The sequence below is a fragment of the Chlamydotis macqueenii genome, chromosome 15, assembly GCF_036417535.1.
Source record: "Chlamydotis macqueenii isolate bChlMac1 chromosome 15, bChlMac1.mat, whole genome shotgun sequence".
Classification (NCBI taxonomy): domain Eukaryota; kingdom Metazoa; phylum Chordata; class Aves; order Otidiformes; family Otididae; genus Chlamydotis; species Chlamydotis macqueenii.
Window position 1 is genome coordinate 1863583 of NC_141570.1, and position 15460 is coordinate 1879042.

The following is a 15460-nucleotide window of genomic DNA, read 5'->3' on the forward strand; positions in this document are numbered from 1 at the left end:
GAAGCCAGAGCTGCTGGTGCTGTGCTCTGAGCTGAGCCCCCTGGGCTGAGCACCCTTCCTCAGGTATGTGAATGCCCGGAACTCTGAATTTCTGGTGTGTTTTTGGTTGGGTTTTTTTTTTTTGCAGCCATCCCCTGAGCCCCAGCGCCGTGGCCAGCGGCCACCCTCACACTGCTGACCCTGGAAGGAAGGCTGCATGCAGCCATATGACACAAAGCCCTTTTCCCGCCCACGGCGCTGGCCGCCATTTTGTCTCCCTGCCCTGTGCTCCCGCCGCCTCCCTTCGTGGCGCTCCCTTCCCTTCCCATCCCGCCTGGTCTGTGTCCCCCCAGACCCTCGGTGGCAGGTACAGCCGTCAGGGCCTGTAGCGTTTTAAATCCTAAGTTATCTCCCTGATCTTTCTTTGATACATGTGTTCACAGTGCTGTTTTCTTTAACCTGATTCAGCTGTGCTGCGAGGTACGTCATTTAACAATATTTAACTTTGTTTGAGGCAAGAATATCAACGTGCCTGGGAGGGATAGTTGAGGTGACTTTCCTATGTAAGCGAACATAAATTCTTCCATATAATGGGATGGGAATAGGTTTGAGGGCCCCATTTTTCGGCAGTTTTCTAAGGCAAACTTGGGATATCTTTCTGTGAGAGTTTAGTTTGTTCTTTTAGAGAAATCACTTTGTTCTCAGATAACTGCTTACTTTTTTTTTTTGAAGTGTAGACTGTCTATTTCTTTTCCAGTGTGTTCAACAGATCACTATACTAATTCTCACACAAGGTGCCAGGTACAAAGACTGTGAAAGCCATTCAGGACTTTTGTTATAAGGTTTGAACAGGCGTCCTCTGAAAAATGTCAGCAGTTCTCTCATATGAAAGGTTATTAAGATTTGGACAACTTGATGGTTCCTTTTAAAAAAAAAAAAAAAAAAGAATCTGACAACTATTTACTAAATATCAGTAATGTCTCTGAGGGTACGCATGAAATAATAAGAGGCATTCAGATGGGCTAACAAAACGTCCATGGCCCAACTTTGGCATCAACAGAGAGGGCCTGAGTGCGCAGTAGCTCTCAGGAATGGGCAGTGATGCTACATTGGCAGCCTGAAAATAACTGATTTTTAAAATTTTTATTTCAATAAATTCAAAACTTTTCTACTTTTGAGGAAGGACTAAACTTCCATTTTAAAGCTGTTTAATATTAAATCAAAAACCTCAATTAAGGTGGTTTGCCACCCAACACTTTTCTTTCCTCCCATGTAAGTAGCCTTTTATAGATGAATTGCCTCATTAAACTCATCTGGTCTTCCCAGACAGGAGGAGGGTAAATATTTTTCAGAGGCTGGTGCTAATGGAGTCATTTAATACTGAATAAATAAATAAAAATTACAGACCTTTATTTGAGAAGCATAGCTAAAGTAGTTACAGTAGAATTCGTAACTTACATCACCAAATACAAACAATAAAGAATTGTCTACTTCAGATAGCTTGAAATGCTTTTACTTGAAGACAGATGCTATTTAGGTCAAAACATTTGTGTTAAAAAATAACTCGTTATTCTCACTATGAATAGTTTTAAGTGATTTGTTTAGATTTTTTTTTTTAAATCTAAATTAGTTTTCTCAAGTTACAGATAAAGAATGGCTTATTCTAGTTCAACACGGGACTTTGTTGCACTTTCAGATCTACATCCAAATCTTGCTCGTCCTGTAAGTCTCATAGACATAGTACTTTTGTTCTCAAAGGAAATTGTATATGACTGTATTATATTACTGCAAAATTATGTAATTGATGTGTATTTAGATACTGATAGCATTAGTATAATTGTTAGATATAATGTACCTTTCCTTCTTTGTGTATAAAGCAGTAAAATGAAAATTGATGCTGCTGCTGTCCATAGTACGTGGATACCACAATTAGAGATATTGACTGGACAATTGAATGTATGAAAGTATCAGAGGCTTCTTTGTAATGTTTTAAATGGATGCTGAATTAGTAAAGACACGTACAGAGTCAGCATTATGCAGTCAGAATACATCTGTAACCCACAATAGTCTTTCACTGCAAGCCATGAAAGTAGGGCCCAGTCCTGCAGTCTTGTGTGCTCAGTCCCTCTGAGCGAAATAACGTAGCCCTGAATTATTCAAACAGAACTTGTTGAACGGTATGATGTTTTAACTGGATAAAAATCTCACAGTTACATGTCAGATAGGATTGTTTCTGTTTCTTTAGAACAAAAAGCGAGTTTTGTGGTTGTCGGTTTATAAGGAGCTAGAGAATCTTGCTTGTGGGAATACAGGAGAGTATGATGATCCAAAAAAGTAAACTTAAACAGCAAAGCTTTGTAGTTGGTACATTCATAGAGACACTTGAGTATGATTTTTTTTTTGTTTTGTTTTCCTATACGAGTGAGGACCATCATCACTGGAGTAAGAGCTGTACAGGACAGTGTGCTGTAAAACTCAGTATTTTCCTCTTCTGAGTTTTAGATGGTTGAATAAAAAATAGGAAGTCTGCGTAGGTACAGGTTTTCATTCTTTGCTCTCCAAGCATGGGAGGGGAAAGGCTACAATATTCCCCGTTGCAGTATCTCCCACCCATCACTGTGCAGCCCTCCAGTGATAACCTGTGTTCTGAGCGTTCAGTGCTGCCGGCGGTTGGAGCCTGGAGAGCAGAGCAGGGGCAGCAGTTCCACATGCTCGCACTGCGAGCTGCCGCGTGGCGTTACAGCCGTATTTCTCCACGCAGCTTAAAGTAGATGCACGTCTACAGAGCTGCATGCCCTGCGGAAGTCATGATGCTCGTGAAGAGAGTGCAAACAAGTTTTCCTCTTCCCACAGCTTTTCATTTGGGAGGGGTAAAATTTAGCCCTTTTTTCTCATATGTTAAACAAATGAAAGAGAAATCACAGAAAAGGGATGAACTAGGAGAGGGAGTTTTATATGCCCTCACAGTGGTATTGTATATTCCTTCCAATGTTTTATAAGCTCCTGGTCTCCAGCAAAGCTAATTTAATCTGTCATTCACAGTTACTCACAAATGGTGACCCACTAACTCAGTTAAAACCTTTTATTTTACAAATAAAACTAATCTTGAGCATTGCAATTAGCAGCATATAGTAAAGAAAGTATTTTAATAAAAAAAAAAAGTAATTCACTAATCTCACAGTAGAACAATGAGTACGTCTTTAGGATTTTAAAACAGTTGAGCACACATCACTCAAAGTTGTTTTGTTTTGGTTTTTTTTACTTTGCAGTTTATTTTTTAACAGTGAAATAGATCAAAGTCTAAGGAACTTGCAATGCGTTAATGCTGCAGTCTCGTGACTTGGTTGAGCAGCCTCAAGCAATGCTCTGCCAAAAAAGGCAGCACGGCCCGCTTCCTCATCGCAGGCGTGTTGTGCTCCTCTTTTGGTGAAACAACTGCTTGTGTAATCGCACAATAAGCGGATCAAGGAAATTAGAAGTTTTTCTACCCTCTTTCTCCCCACCCCCTGCAAAATAGTTCCCAGCCAGATCCCTCCCTTCCGCCAGCTTGCTGTGCAGGCTGAGTACTAATGTTTGCCGTGGGGACAGGGGAGATCGCTTTTGGAAACTGCAGATTTACATCAGCTTAATTCATGTGTAGAGTCATCCTAAACATCAGCTCTTCTGGCTGGTGGTGAGACACAGGGTATGTTGCACTCTGATTTAATTGATTTTTTTGTTTGTTTGGTTTTTTAAGAAACAAAAACAAACATAGAAAAATAAAATCCTAATCTAAATCACTACATGTTGTGGAGAGAGAAAATATTCTGTTAGAAAGACTGGAAGAACTAGCATATCACACTGTTGCACACATAAATCCTCTTAGTGAGCTCATTTCCATCGCGGTAGGGTAAGACAGTTACCTTGCTCCATCTAGTGATTCAAAGTAAACCGGGAACATGCGATCTAATTTCTGAGCACATGTCCATATGGTTACAGTGAAGTCAGGTTGCATTGCTTTGTGAATAGGTGTGAAATTCAGCCGATGTGGATTATTAAATTGTTAACTGCCCCGTGCTGGCTGCCTGCTGGGGTTCCCCTGCTTGAAGGAGAAAGTCGGGCAGTACTGCACGGAGGTACACGTGTGGAGTGGCAGAGATGTGGCACGCTTCGTGTTTTGAAGGACCCTCGCAGTACTGCGATGTCAGTCTCTCCTCCCACTCCTTGTGACCATACCAACTTTCATTGCTTATCTCTCAAACCCCAAACTAGCACTGCAATACTCTTCTGTCACACTGAGGAGGACTTTTTTTTTTAAAAAAAAAGAAACCCAGCCACATTGCTCTATATTATTAATATATTAAAAATTATATATTAATAGATATATCTTCCTATATGTGTTTGCTCCTAGTAGTTTTGTTTGGCAATTGAGACTGGGATGCTGTTGCATAATAAATACAGGTTTAGCAAAGCACAACAAGATTGATTTTGGTTTGAATAATCGAAAAAGTTAATTGCCTAAGCTCCCTTTGTAGACAGTTGAGAGACAGACAGCAAGCAAGAGGCACCTGTAGAGATTTATGTTGCTTAGATGATAGGATAAATGGCCCTCCCTGCGGGTGTACGTGTGTGTATCTCAGTGCTGACAGCAGGGGAAACCTTGGATGCTTAACAGTCAAATAAATCCTCTCCAGACTTTTCACGGTGCATTTAAGGAGATGTGAGACCTGTGCAGAAAGCGTGAAACAACAATATTGCTGCCTACCTGAGGAGAGATTGCTGTAGAACAGCCAAAATGGGGAATGCTTTGGGTGAACTTTTGTCCTCCCGTTGTCTTTACAAACAGAAACAGATGTATTCCTTTTAATATTTTTATTAGTTGCTCTTTTTCTTGAAGTAAAATTGTATGTTTATGTTTCAGTCTTTAGTTGATACGGTGCTGTGGAATAAATAGATTAAAAAGGATTACCAGTCAGAAATATGTTTATCATCATCCGTAGAGTACAAGTCCATGAAATCTAATTCACCATATACATCTGTGTTTAATACTTGTATTCTATAATCTTTTTATTTTTCAGAATGTAATCGGTGTGGTTATTGGGAAAACAGATGTCAGAAGCTTTCCAGACAGAAAAAGTACAGTCCCCTTTAACTGTTTTTACTTCCCTTTCTTATGTGGTATAATTTGGCATATATGTCTGTTTATTGTTTAAATATTGATTTCAGTCATCTTAGCGAAGTGATGTGTAGAATAAAAATGTATTAAAAGAACCCATATTGCATAATGCTGTATGATCCATGGAAAGCTTTGTTAATTGTGAGAGAAAAGGGAGTGCAGTGCTCCTGAGACTGATACCCTCTTGACCATGTGCTTTCCATAGAGCTGGAAGCTCTTTATTTTTATTCAGTTAAACCTCTTGGTACAACCTGGGTGGTGATGCAGCCTGTCATCTGCAGCCTTGTATGTCACCGTGGTGGTCTCGTACGTGGGCACAGCCATCTAAGGACAGCCTTACCTGCGACGAGATTTGGGCTAGCGTGTACGCTCGTTCATGCGTTAGCCCTGTTCGTGTGCTTGTCCATGCCTTGAGCGTAGCATCGTGCGGTTCTTTTATTTCCCTTGCGTTAGATCTGTACGTTCGTATGGCGCTGCCCGAAGGTAACCGGCACGTGTGTGGGTGGGATGGTGCTGGGACAACTACCGCACCAGTTGGAGCCATCCCCGCTCACGAACGTGTTTCCTGAGCAGCCTGCTGACCTCTAGTGGCACTCACCGGATTGCCGGTGGTAAATCCCTGACAAAATCTAGGAAAGCCTGGAAAGAATACTTTTTATACATAGATTCTAGATTGAAACCAAGCTGTGCTAATGAATCGTAATAGTGCTGCTTCTTTTTGCAGACATTGGGTCCGAAAGATACACCTTCAGTTTTACTATTCGTGATTCACCGACTTATTTTATAAACGTAAATTCTTGGGGCAGAGAAGAATATATTAAACAGCTTTCAGAAAGCTTTAGAGTTGGGGACTGTGGTAAGCTGGAGTTTATTCTTAACATGTTTCTGTTTGAATGTGTTGTTGTTTTTTTTTTTTTCCCAGCAAATCAGTGTTATGTATTTGTGGTTTTGTTATATTTTTCTCTGAGTGCCCAGAAAAGTCTAATTGGAAACAAATTGTTCAGTTACGTTAAGTATAAAGAGGAAATGACTAAGATTTCAAGGATTTAAGTTCAAAACCAGTAAATATGTCAACAAAAAGACCAGACACAAACCCACCTAGAATTTAACTATAGTTAATTGATCTAAATTCTTACATTATATTCAGTTCTTTTAAATTACAAAAAATAAACTGTGTAAAGTAGTTTGGTGTTTTTCTTTGTCTTCGCTTAGCTATGGATATGACTATGATTGTTCATCAAAACACAACAGAAATCTTGTATTTATACTATGTGCTTGTATTTTGTTAAGTTAATAGAAAGACTTTGCTGCCCGTGGTTGGTGGATCAGAGTGTTTGGATAAAACTTGTGAGTCTGAGGAGTATGCACACAGAACTCGGTGCCATTTTGTTTCCATTAAATGTCTTGAGGACTCCTGTGGGACTTTGGCTATAATGTGAGCAGCCTGGACAGATATGGTTTTCAGTATGAAAACATTTAGCAGTAGTTACTGTGTGCGTATCTTTTCCTTTCCATATCAGTCTTGAAAACAACCATTTTTAAAAGCCATCTGTCTTTACGTCTATCTATATTTCATTTTCTAACATTACTTATCAATGTTTTATTTTAGTTACAATTGAAAATCCTTTAGTTCAGTCAAAGGAAGCAGAAAGGGAAGAGAAATTCAGTCCTGTAACTCCTAGGTAAATTTAAGTTTAAAGCATACACTGGTAGTTCTTTCGAGGAAAATCAAAGTTAATACTGGCTTTAGTTGCCCGCCAATCGCAGCAGCATGCGATTGGTAGAAGTGTTTGGGGTTAGTCATCTTATGCAGCTGTACCTTCCTCCGTGCACTCATCATCTATGGTCAAATAACCTCAAAAGAGACTATATTTCTCAGTGTATGGTCTTTGGAGTTTTGCCATAAAGTAATAATGCTCTTTGAAACTAAACAGAATCAGCTTCATTCTTTGAGTAAAGTCTACTAAAATTATTTGAAATAGATTTGATTTTGACAAAGTGTTTTGTCAGACGTAACTCTTATGGGAGGTACATCCTTATCAAAATCCATTCACATAACACGTTTGTCTAGAAGGTAATTTAATACACTGTGATGCTATTTGTTAATTATTTGGCACAGCATTGTCATTCCTTTTGTATCGTGCAATGTATATATGTTGTCTTCCAGAGCGTTCTCTAAAATCTGGACAATTTGAACCAGTGTATGAAACTAATACTGCAAGCCTTAATTTAGATATGTTTTAATTTATCTTAGAGATCTAAGATATAGATGTTAGGTAGACTAATACACTTGTTCTTTAATTAGGATTCCTTTCCTAATTGATCATTCTAGTATTTTAATATTTTTAATCATATGGCAGTCATAAGAATATTGCATATGTGCAGATTAAATTGGCAAGTCAGAAGTTTTATGTTCTTGCTTACTGATCATCTCCAAGCTTTGTAGCAAACACATAGCTGTAGTAGTTAGACTCGCTACTTAATTCCTGGCTAAATGGAAAGAAGTAATAAAAGAACAAATGCCTGGTAGAAACTCCACTGAGGAAAAGAGCTCCAATCTAAATCTATAGATTTCACAAGCATTTGCAAAAGATATTTATCCAGAATATATTGAATAGATCTTATTTCCACTGGCTGACAGTGCATTATAAATATTACTTAGGTCACTGGGCTGTTACTTTGAAAGCACCTTGCCAAATCCAACCTGACTGCACTAGTGTCTTATCATGTCAGGATGCAAAATCCTGGTTACCTGGGTTACAGACACTTCAGAACTTATTTTTAGTGACTGATAAGGGCTGAAAGATCTACAAATATGTATTGTACATTGCTAGCATTTCAATTCTAAATAAGTATCAAGTACATAGTAAGTCTTCTGTAAGAGTAACAGATAATTTTTTAAAAAATAATTTTAGAACAAATTAATTCAAACTTTTGTAATCTTTACATAAAACAATAGAGGAATAAACGAGCTGTTATTTTCTCCTCTGAATTAAATTAATGTTTTACACTGTTAATATGTTGGTGAGTGAGATGTTGATCAACGTGATTTGTGCATACTATCTAGTTGCTACAAACTATTGCTCAGCGAAAATCATTCCGTGGTCAAAACTTTTTCATGTTATGAAATGGACACCAGACTACTCTCGCTGTTGCATCTACCTGTCAAGGACCCCCAGGACTATTATTCACTGGGTGATATTGTTGCAAACGGACAAAGCCTCGATGGAAGAATCCTTAACGTGCTCGCAGCTGTAATGTCAGTAAGTTAAGAAGCCTCGACAGAGTAGTGTTTTTGTACTGTACTGTGGGTAACCGAATTGACTTAAGTGTGAATATGGATTTTGGGACTCGTAGTGGACAGGAATCACTGGTTTTGTTTGTTTAGGCTGGCAGTCACTTCAGCTGAGTTACAGTAACCATAGAAGCTACTTGAGATTTTCATCAACAACACGAGGGGGGAAATTAAGGGAATGGAAATGTCCTGCATCAGTTGGCATTTTGAAATCATGCGTGTGAAATCAAGCAGTAGATAACTTGCAAATATCTAGACTGCCAATTATTATAAAATAAAATGTGTCCCTTTATCTTGAAGAAATCTGCTGCTGTTAAACTTCTAGTGGTATTTAGGGGGTTTCTTTCTGATATACTGGTGTTTGTCCCCCCTTAACTTTTCTATGTTATGACTTTTATTCTCTTAAACACTTAGTAGAGGAAAAGCGACTTCTTCTCTTTCTTCTTAAAGGTTGGGGAGCCAAAGTATTTTACAACTTCAGACAAAAGACAAGGTCAGAGGTGTGAAGTAAAGCTGTATGATGAAACAGAGATGTCTTTTCCAATAATATGGTAAAGTGTTTTTTAATTCACAAAAATACACAAATTAATGCAAGAGTAGATAAAGAAATTAACTATAATACATACTATTACACTGTCTTTTAATTTAAATGTGTTGTTATTTGGGTGGCAACTGTGATGAGGCAGCAATGTAGGTTGAACAGAGGCTTAAAAATGAGATTAATTAGAGTCACCTTATATGTATTGTCTGGTTTTATGACTTGCTGACAGCCTGCTAGCTCATGAACGCCAAAATGGAGCTTAGTTCCAAATAGCTACATTTTTAATATGGAAATCTGAACTGATGCAGGAAATGGCATTTAAAAACAGCTGCAAAGGCAGTACATTTCTTCCACAAACTAGGAGAGGAAAAAGAGGAGCATCTTCCATCTTTAAAGCCAAGTGGAATTAACAAGTGGAATGGAAATAGATTGAAAGATTTTTTTTTTTAATGTTTAAACTGGCGCAGAAACCTTTTGATAGTACTTTGTCCATGTTTTCAGACTGTATCCCATTTTATGCTTGTAAATAGTGATTTGTTTACACAGGGACTTTTGCATTTTGCCCTTAGTTTGTTCCATAGACTTGTGACTTATGTCTGTGCAAGGGTATATGGGTCTTTGTTTGCACTGGGTTTGCTGTCTGTTGGTTTAAATGACCTTTGTTCCCTAGACAGAAGTAGCAAGAGAGCATTGCACTCTGTGTCTGAGTTAGAAACCGTACTACCATCCAGTGTAATGTTTAACAGAGTTAATATATGCACACAAACACTAATAAGCATCTATGCTGTGAAGTTTTCTAGCCCTTGACCTGCCACGATGTTAATTTGCAGCGGCAGCTCTGATGCTCTTGTTTCAGCGCTGGTACGTAGCCATACAGAGCTGTAAGGAGTCCACAGAAGCAAAGCCTAGGTGGTGTTACGGTGCCTCCCCTAAACCACTGCCGTTTGTGCTCTCATGAAGCCATGGGCAGAGGAAAACATTCAGAAAATCCTTGAGCAACAGCAGTGTAGTGAAGATATTTCAGAGACCACCAGTGAAGAGGTGGCTGAGCAGTGCTAGATGAAAAGTATATATCTTAAATACTTTTCCAAAGATTAAGGGAAAAACCCACCAGTACAAAACTGTGCTTTGGCACTATTCTTGCCATCCAAACATACAGGGAACTGAATGAGATTTTATCAAGGGACCTACCCATCGAATTATAATTTTTGAGGGATAGCACTGACCTCACTCTAGTCTCACCATCCACAGTTACAAAGATTCCAGTGTTGGAAAGCCAACTGAACATCTGGCCCAATGATAAGAGCGATCAACTTGTTCCCACAGAAAAGCCTCAGCTGATAAGCAGTTATTTTCACTGTGATTTACTTTAGTTAGAAATTACTTTTGTCAAAGCTCTGAAATACACACAGTATTTTCCCAGGTATATTCTACATTGGATCATTTTAAACAATCTAATAGCCTTTTATTTTATCCTGTTTGGCATGGGATAAAATAGGGACTGTACTAGACCGTACATAAAGCATGCTGGCTGCAAACTAGGTGTCTGTGGATGTACATGGCATTTCATTTGCATGTGCCTGTAACAGAGGAGTTGTGTCCCCTTTGACCGATTTAATGATATTATTTAGTAGTTTAGTACTAAACAGTTTGCTGTTTCAAAAATGTTTTGATACATTAACTTTTTTTAATTTAGTTGGGATAATGAATCTATCCAGCTTGCACAGAGTTGGATCCCACGAGAAACAGGTATAAGAGTCTTTTTAAAATGTTTTTACTGTAGTTCTTAACATGGTACTTATTCTACAGTAATGTGTGTGGTTTTTTTTTTTTGTGCACAGTAATATTTGCATCAGATGTAAGAATAAATTTTGACAAATTTAGGAACTGCATGACTGCAACTGTGATATCAAAAACCATCATTACAACTAACCCAGGTAAGAGCTGCTGAAGTACTGCTTTGGTATTAGCAATCATTATAGACTAGAATGCACGATTAAATCTACTGGAGGTCTGATTTCTTCTGCCTCAGAAAGCTCCCTGCTTCTTGCCTGTTATATAGTCACCAATGCTTTTGGCTTCCACTCTTTTCTAATTATTTTTTTAATTTTATCTAAGCAACCTTCGTATATTCCATGTAGGACTAACAGTTAAAGTAAAAAGAGAAAAGCATCTCTTGGCTAATTCCAAGAGACGGCATGTTGGTACTACCAGAATAAAAAGTTGTAAAATATAATTATGCTGTTGTTTTACATGCTACATATATTAATAACTTTAAAAAATACATTTTCAAGAAACAGCAGAAGCAAATGTTCTCTTCAGCTTCATAAAAGAGACTGTACAATCAGGAGTTTTGCAGGATAAGATGGAGGATCAGTCAAAGGAATCCGTTAACTGTAAGCATGGATCCAAACACTATAAACTATGTAGCGTAGTTCCACAGTGCACTTGAAATAGCAAGGTCTTGCTGTGTGTGTTCACAGAAACAAAACAAAGGTTTCAGGTACAGCCTGGCTGAATACTTAGTTTGGAGTGCTGTGACCGGGGCTGACCCATACCGTAGCAGTTGGTGTCTTCAGCGCTGGTGACTGTGCCAACTTGCAGCCTGTCTGCATGTTTGCTGTCTTGAATAAGTACAAAAAATGGAGAGGGAAAGTTTTTTTTTTTTGTCAAAAACTCGTTTTGGGGGATACAAAGACTAAGTATTAGATTTTTCCAGATTTGACTCCCCTTTTGTTTTATTTTTTTGTCCCAAACAATAAGGCTGCTTCACAAGGAAGGCGTGTGGGGCTTTTCTGGTGCTTTAGATCAAATCCTCTACTTTTTATTACCTTAAGATCCTTTTTTGTTGTTGCTCTTCTGTATTGTTTCTTTCTCAGACACACTTAACGTGTCTTTTAAACTTTTAGTGGAGGCTATAGTTGATGTTTATACTGTGGAACAGCTGAAGGAAAAAGCTTTACAGAGCGATGGGAAACTTGAACCAGTCTATGGCATTATTTATGGCTACATTTCTACACTGAACATTGATGATAATGCATCTAAAGTTATTCGCAACAGATGGTAAGGAAGGGTCTGTTTTAAATTTGTATTAAAAAGTGCTTATCCTTCTTCCTCTGACCCAAATTAGACAGACAATATTTTAGTCAAGTTCCGGACAAGAAATAAAACTCCTCTGGAGGATGTGAATTTCCGTTGCATAGACTTCCAGGCCTAGCAAGGAAGAGGAGCTGGCTTTATGAAGGACTTGCTCTTTCTCTTTCTAGAGGAGAGAAGAAAGAGGCCATTTTGTCTTTGACTTAAGAGTTTAGAAGATGAACCATTTATTTAAAGAGGAAAAGTCTCATGGGAAATGTCAGTCTAGAAAACAGTTTCAAACAAGGAGGAATTGCATATATGCATTAATTATCTTCTTCTGTTTCAGTTCAATATGCCGTTTTATAGTGAATGAAATGTCAAACACATGCACTTTCTGCAATGACGTCGCTTCAGATTCAAAGTCAACTTTTGCAAGCTTTGACATACTCGTTGATCTGACAGATCACACAGGCACTCTTTATTCTTGTTACCTGTCTGACTGTGTAGCTGAGGAAACATTAGGCTGCACAGTAAGTAGGAAGGAATTAGGTGGTTATTTGATCTGAGCTGGGAAGCCTGATGAAAATGACAAATATATGTAAATGTTTGTGTCTGTGTATATACCGGTTAAAAAAATTGCGTGTACATATGGATATATACACAAACCCATGGCTTTTTAACAAGTCAAAAGTTAGAAGTCAGTCACTGCTAATAAGAAGAAATGTGTTAAATGTAGGAGTGAATACCTTATTCAGAATACCGCTTTATTTTCATTAATTCACACTTTTCTGATAGCGTGGTTGGAATTCCCTAACTTTGATTCTCAAACCTCCTGCAATTTATTCTGATTAATCTGACTCTCTTGTTATATCTATCACACCAAACACTGCGTTAAAATAGAAAAACACGGCTTAGAAATTTATAAAAATGTGGGAAATGCTCTTTTCATCATCGTTTTGTTGTGGAGATGTCATAACTATATGCTGAAGAAGTGTTCTGTGATGTTCTGTTCTTAACAGGTCCACGAGTTCCTCGCTCTAACAGAAGACAAGAAGACTGCATTGAAATGGCAACTTCTTTTGGAAAGAAGCAAGATTTATTTTAAAGTTAGTATTAAAACAGTGGCCGATTCCTACTCAGTAGTATATCTAGTACTCAAAAATTCCATGTCAATTCTGCCAAACTTTAAAAAATAAGGATTTTTATTTTTTTTTTAACATGTTCTGAATACTCCAAGTAATAGTCTTTGTCGTAACTTCAACATTAGGGAATGTCTCTGCAGGGTCAGATACATGCAGGCATCTTTCAGGCAAACTACGAAAGACACAGACTGTTTCAGCCAGTACTGATTAAGGAGCTGGTATTTCAAAAGCACGTATACAGAATTTACTCAGTCACTGTCTTCTATGGCTGTAGATTTATAATGGATAAAGGTAATGGTGTCTATTTGCAAGAATAAGGCACAGTCAGGATATGTAATAGACAGTATGGTATATGGGGCTACCAAAGTATATTTCTCAGTTACTTATGTTATTGGAAATAATGTGGTTAGGTATGTCTAAAACCTGCATTTCTCCTTAAAGTGCCAACAACATTAGATTCACACACCTGGAGTAATTAATTTTTAAAAGATGTGCTATTATTCTCAATATCCTTTACTTTTTTTAATTGCGTGCTGTAAACTGGACTGGATTCCTTTTCCATAGAACTGCCTGTTCTAGGACAACTTTAAACTGACCCCCTTTTTTAAACTTGCCCTTCTTAGCAAAACTGTTCTTACTTTCCCATCTCCCCCACTCTCTGCCTCTATTTCCAGGAAAAAATGAAAGTGTTACACTTCAGTAGTGACAGGTATATAGCATAAAATGTGTGTGCTCATACATAAAATAATGTAAAATATGTAACCCCAAATCTGTCAATTAAATATGCTGTGTGATATTTGAAAATAACATATTTCAAAGTGCTTTACAGGAGTAAAAATAAAGACCCTTAATTATTTTTGCAGGTTACTTTATCACCCAGTTGGAGAACCGGACTGAAAGTGAATGTTCTTTCATGCAAATTGGCAGACCCTAGAGAGGCGAGTCAGAGCTTGCTGGGAAAGGAGATTGGAAATAAGAGATTACGCTAGTAATAACAGGAAAAGTACTTTCTTCACTGTATTATTAGTGGTAGAATGCTGTTGTTGTCATGTTCTGTGAAGTACGTTCTGACGGTAAAGAAGGCATACGCATTACTGATCCCTGTATGTGGCTTCTGTGTTGATCGCTTTCAGGTGATTGTACTCTTAAGCTGAGGCCCTAGTTCACTTTTCTATAAAGTTAGTTCTACTTAATTCAACTGCTTACAAGGGGGATGGAAGCTTTCTTCACTCGGTTTAGAATATATTTGAAAAAATCAGAAATAACAACTCACACAAGACAGATCTGTTGAGCTTCTGTGTTTTTAACTGTCTTGTTACTTTTGTGCTACTTTTGTGTTAGTTCAAAAAATAAAGACCGGCTTCGAAATCCTGCCTGGGTTTCTGGTGTACCTTTGGTGAGTCCAAACATGGAACTTTTGGCAACTGCAGAGGCTTGGAAATAGCCATGATGTTTGCAAGGCCCCTTTTCTTTCGGGCAGACCAAGTCTTATTAGAACGGAGTAATCAATTACCAGGGATCTCTAAGATTAATCAAGCTTTTTAATCAAGCTAAGATTATAAGAGGCTGAGAAGAAAGGACTCTTCTTCACCAAGATAGTTGTTCTTAGGTGAACATAAAGAACCTAGGTATGTATATTTTGCCTTTCTCAATTTATTTTTTTCCTATTTTTTAATCTATTTCTTAGCTTCCCCTGCAGCTGGTGTATTTGCTGTATTTACATGTTCTCCTCACCTTCTGAGCTCGTTGGGAGTTGGCCTGATTCAAACGGTGGGAAGATACCGCGGCCTTCTCTTGCAAAGCGTTTGTTCGGCTAGAACACATTCAGGAGCTTGGATCACCCCTAGTTCACTACCTACCCCTTAAAGCCACATGGCAGAGAGAAAGCAACACAGAAACAATAAATTTTGATAAGCAATACTCCAAAATTGCATTCCCTACTCACGTGAGTGGGAACAAGAGAGTAAGTGCACAAAAAAATGTTGCCAGTGTTGGGTCACTGCATCTCCTGTTGCAGCAGTAAAAAACTCCAGAGTATTAGCTGTTATGGCTGGAAAATGTTGAAGGGAATGTTTCCACTAATTTTAATCACAACTCAACTCAGCAATCAATACGCAGTGCTGAAGACCAAAGTACAAACAATGCATTGTTGCTGTTGCCATAGGCGGTCATGTTTGACAGGCAGGAAGAAATGGAAACAGTAGAGAGAGTGAATTTAATCCTTCCTCTTTCAGAACTACTCACCCTGACTTCCCTGCCTAGCCTGACTG

The 15460-nt window shown here is 38.2% G+C and overlaps 1 protein-coding gene across 1 annotated transcript; it reads left to right on the top strand.

The window, feature by feature from the left end:
* Positions 1-1632: 1632 nt before the first annotated feature.
* MEIOB (meiosis specific with OB-fold) lies at positions 1633-14179 on the top strand. The gene is made up of 13 exons (XM_010123949.2): positions 1633-1701; positions 5037-5094; positions 5859-5990; positions 6744-6816; positions 8202-8397; positions 8880-8980; positions 10667-10719; positions 10812-10907; positions 11265-11366; positions 11880-12033; positions 12395-12578; positions 13068-13154; positions 14054-14179. The coding sequence occupies exons 1-13, from the start codon at positions 1633-1635 to the stop codon at positions 14177-14179; spliced, it is 1431 nt and encodes a 476-aa protein (XP_010122251.2).
* The last annotated feature ends 1281 nt before the right edge of the window (positions 14180-15460 follow it).

What these genes read in the sequence shown, in the direction of transcription:
- MEIOB (XM_010123949.2), top strand. Translation starts at nt 1,633, where the DNA reads ATGGCTTATTCTAGTTCAACACGGGACTTTGTTGCACTTTCAGATCTA. An exon ending in ATCCAAATCTTGCTCGTCCT is followed by an intron (nt 1,702 to 5,036) that starts GTAAGTCTCATA and finishes TTTATTTTTCAG; the next exon opens with AATGTAATCGGTGTGGTTAT. An exon ending in TTCAGTCCTGTAACTCCTAG is followed by an intron (nt 6,817 to 8,201) that starts GTAAATTTAAGT and finishes CATACTATCTAG; the next exon opens with TTGCTACAAACTATTGCTCA.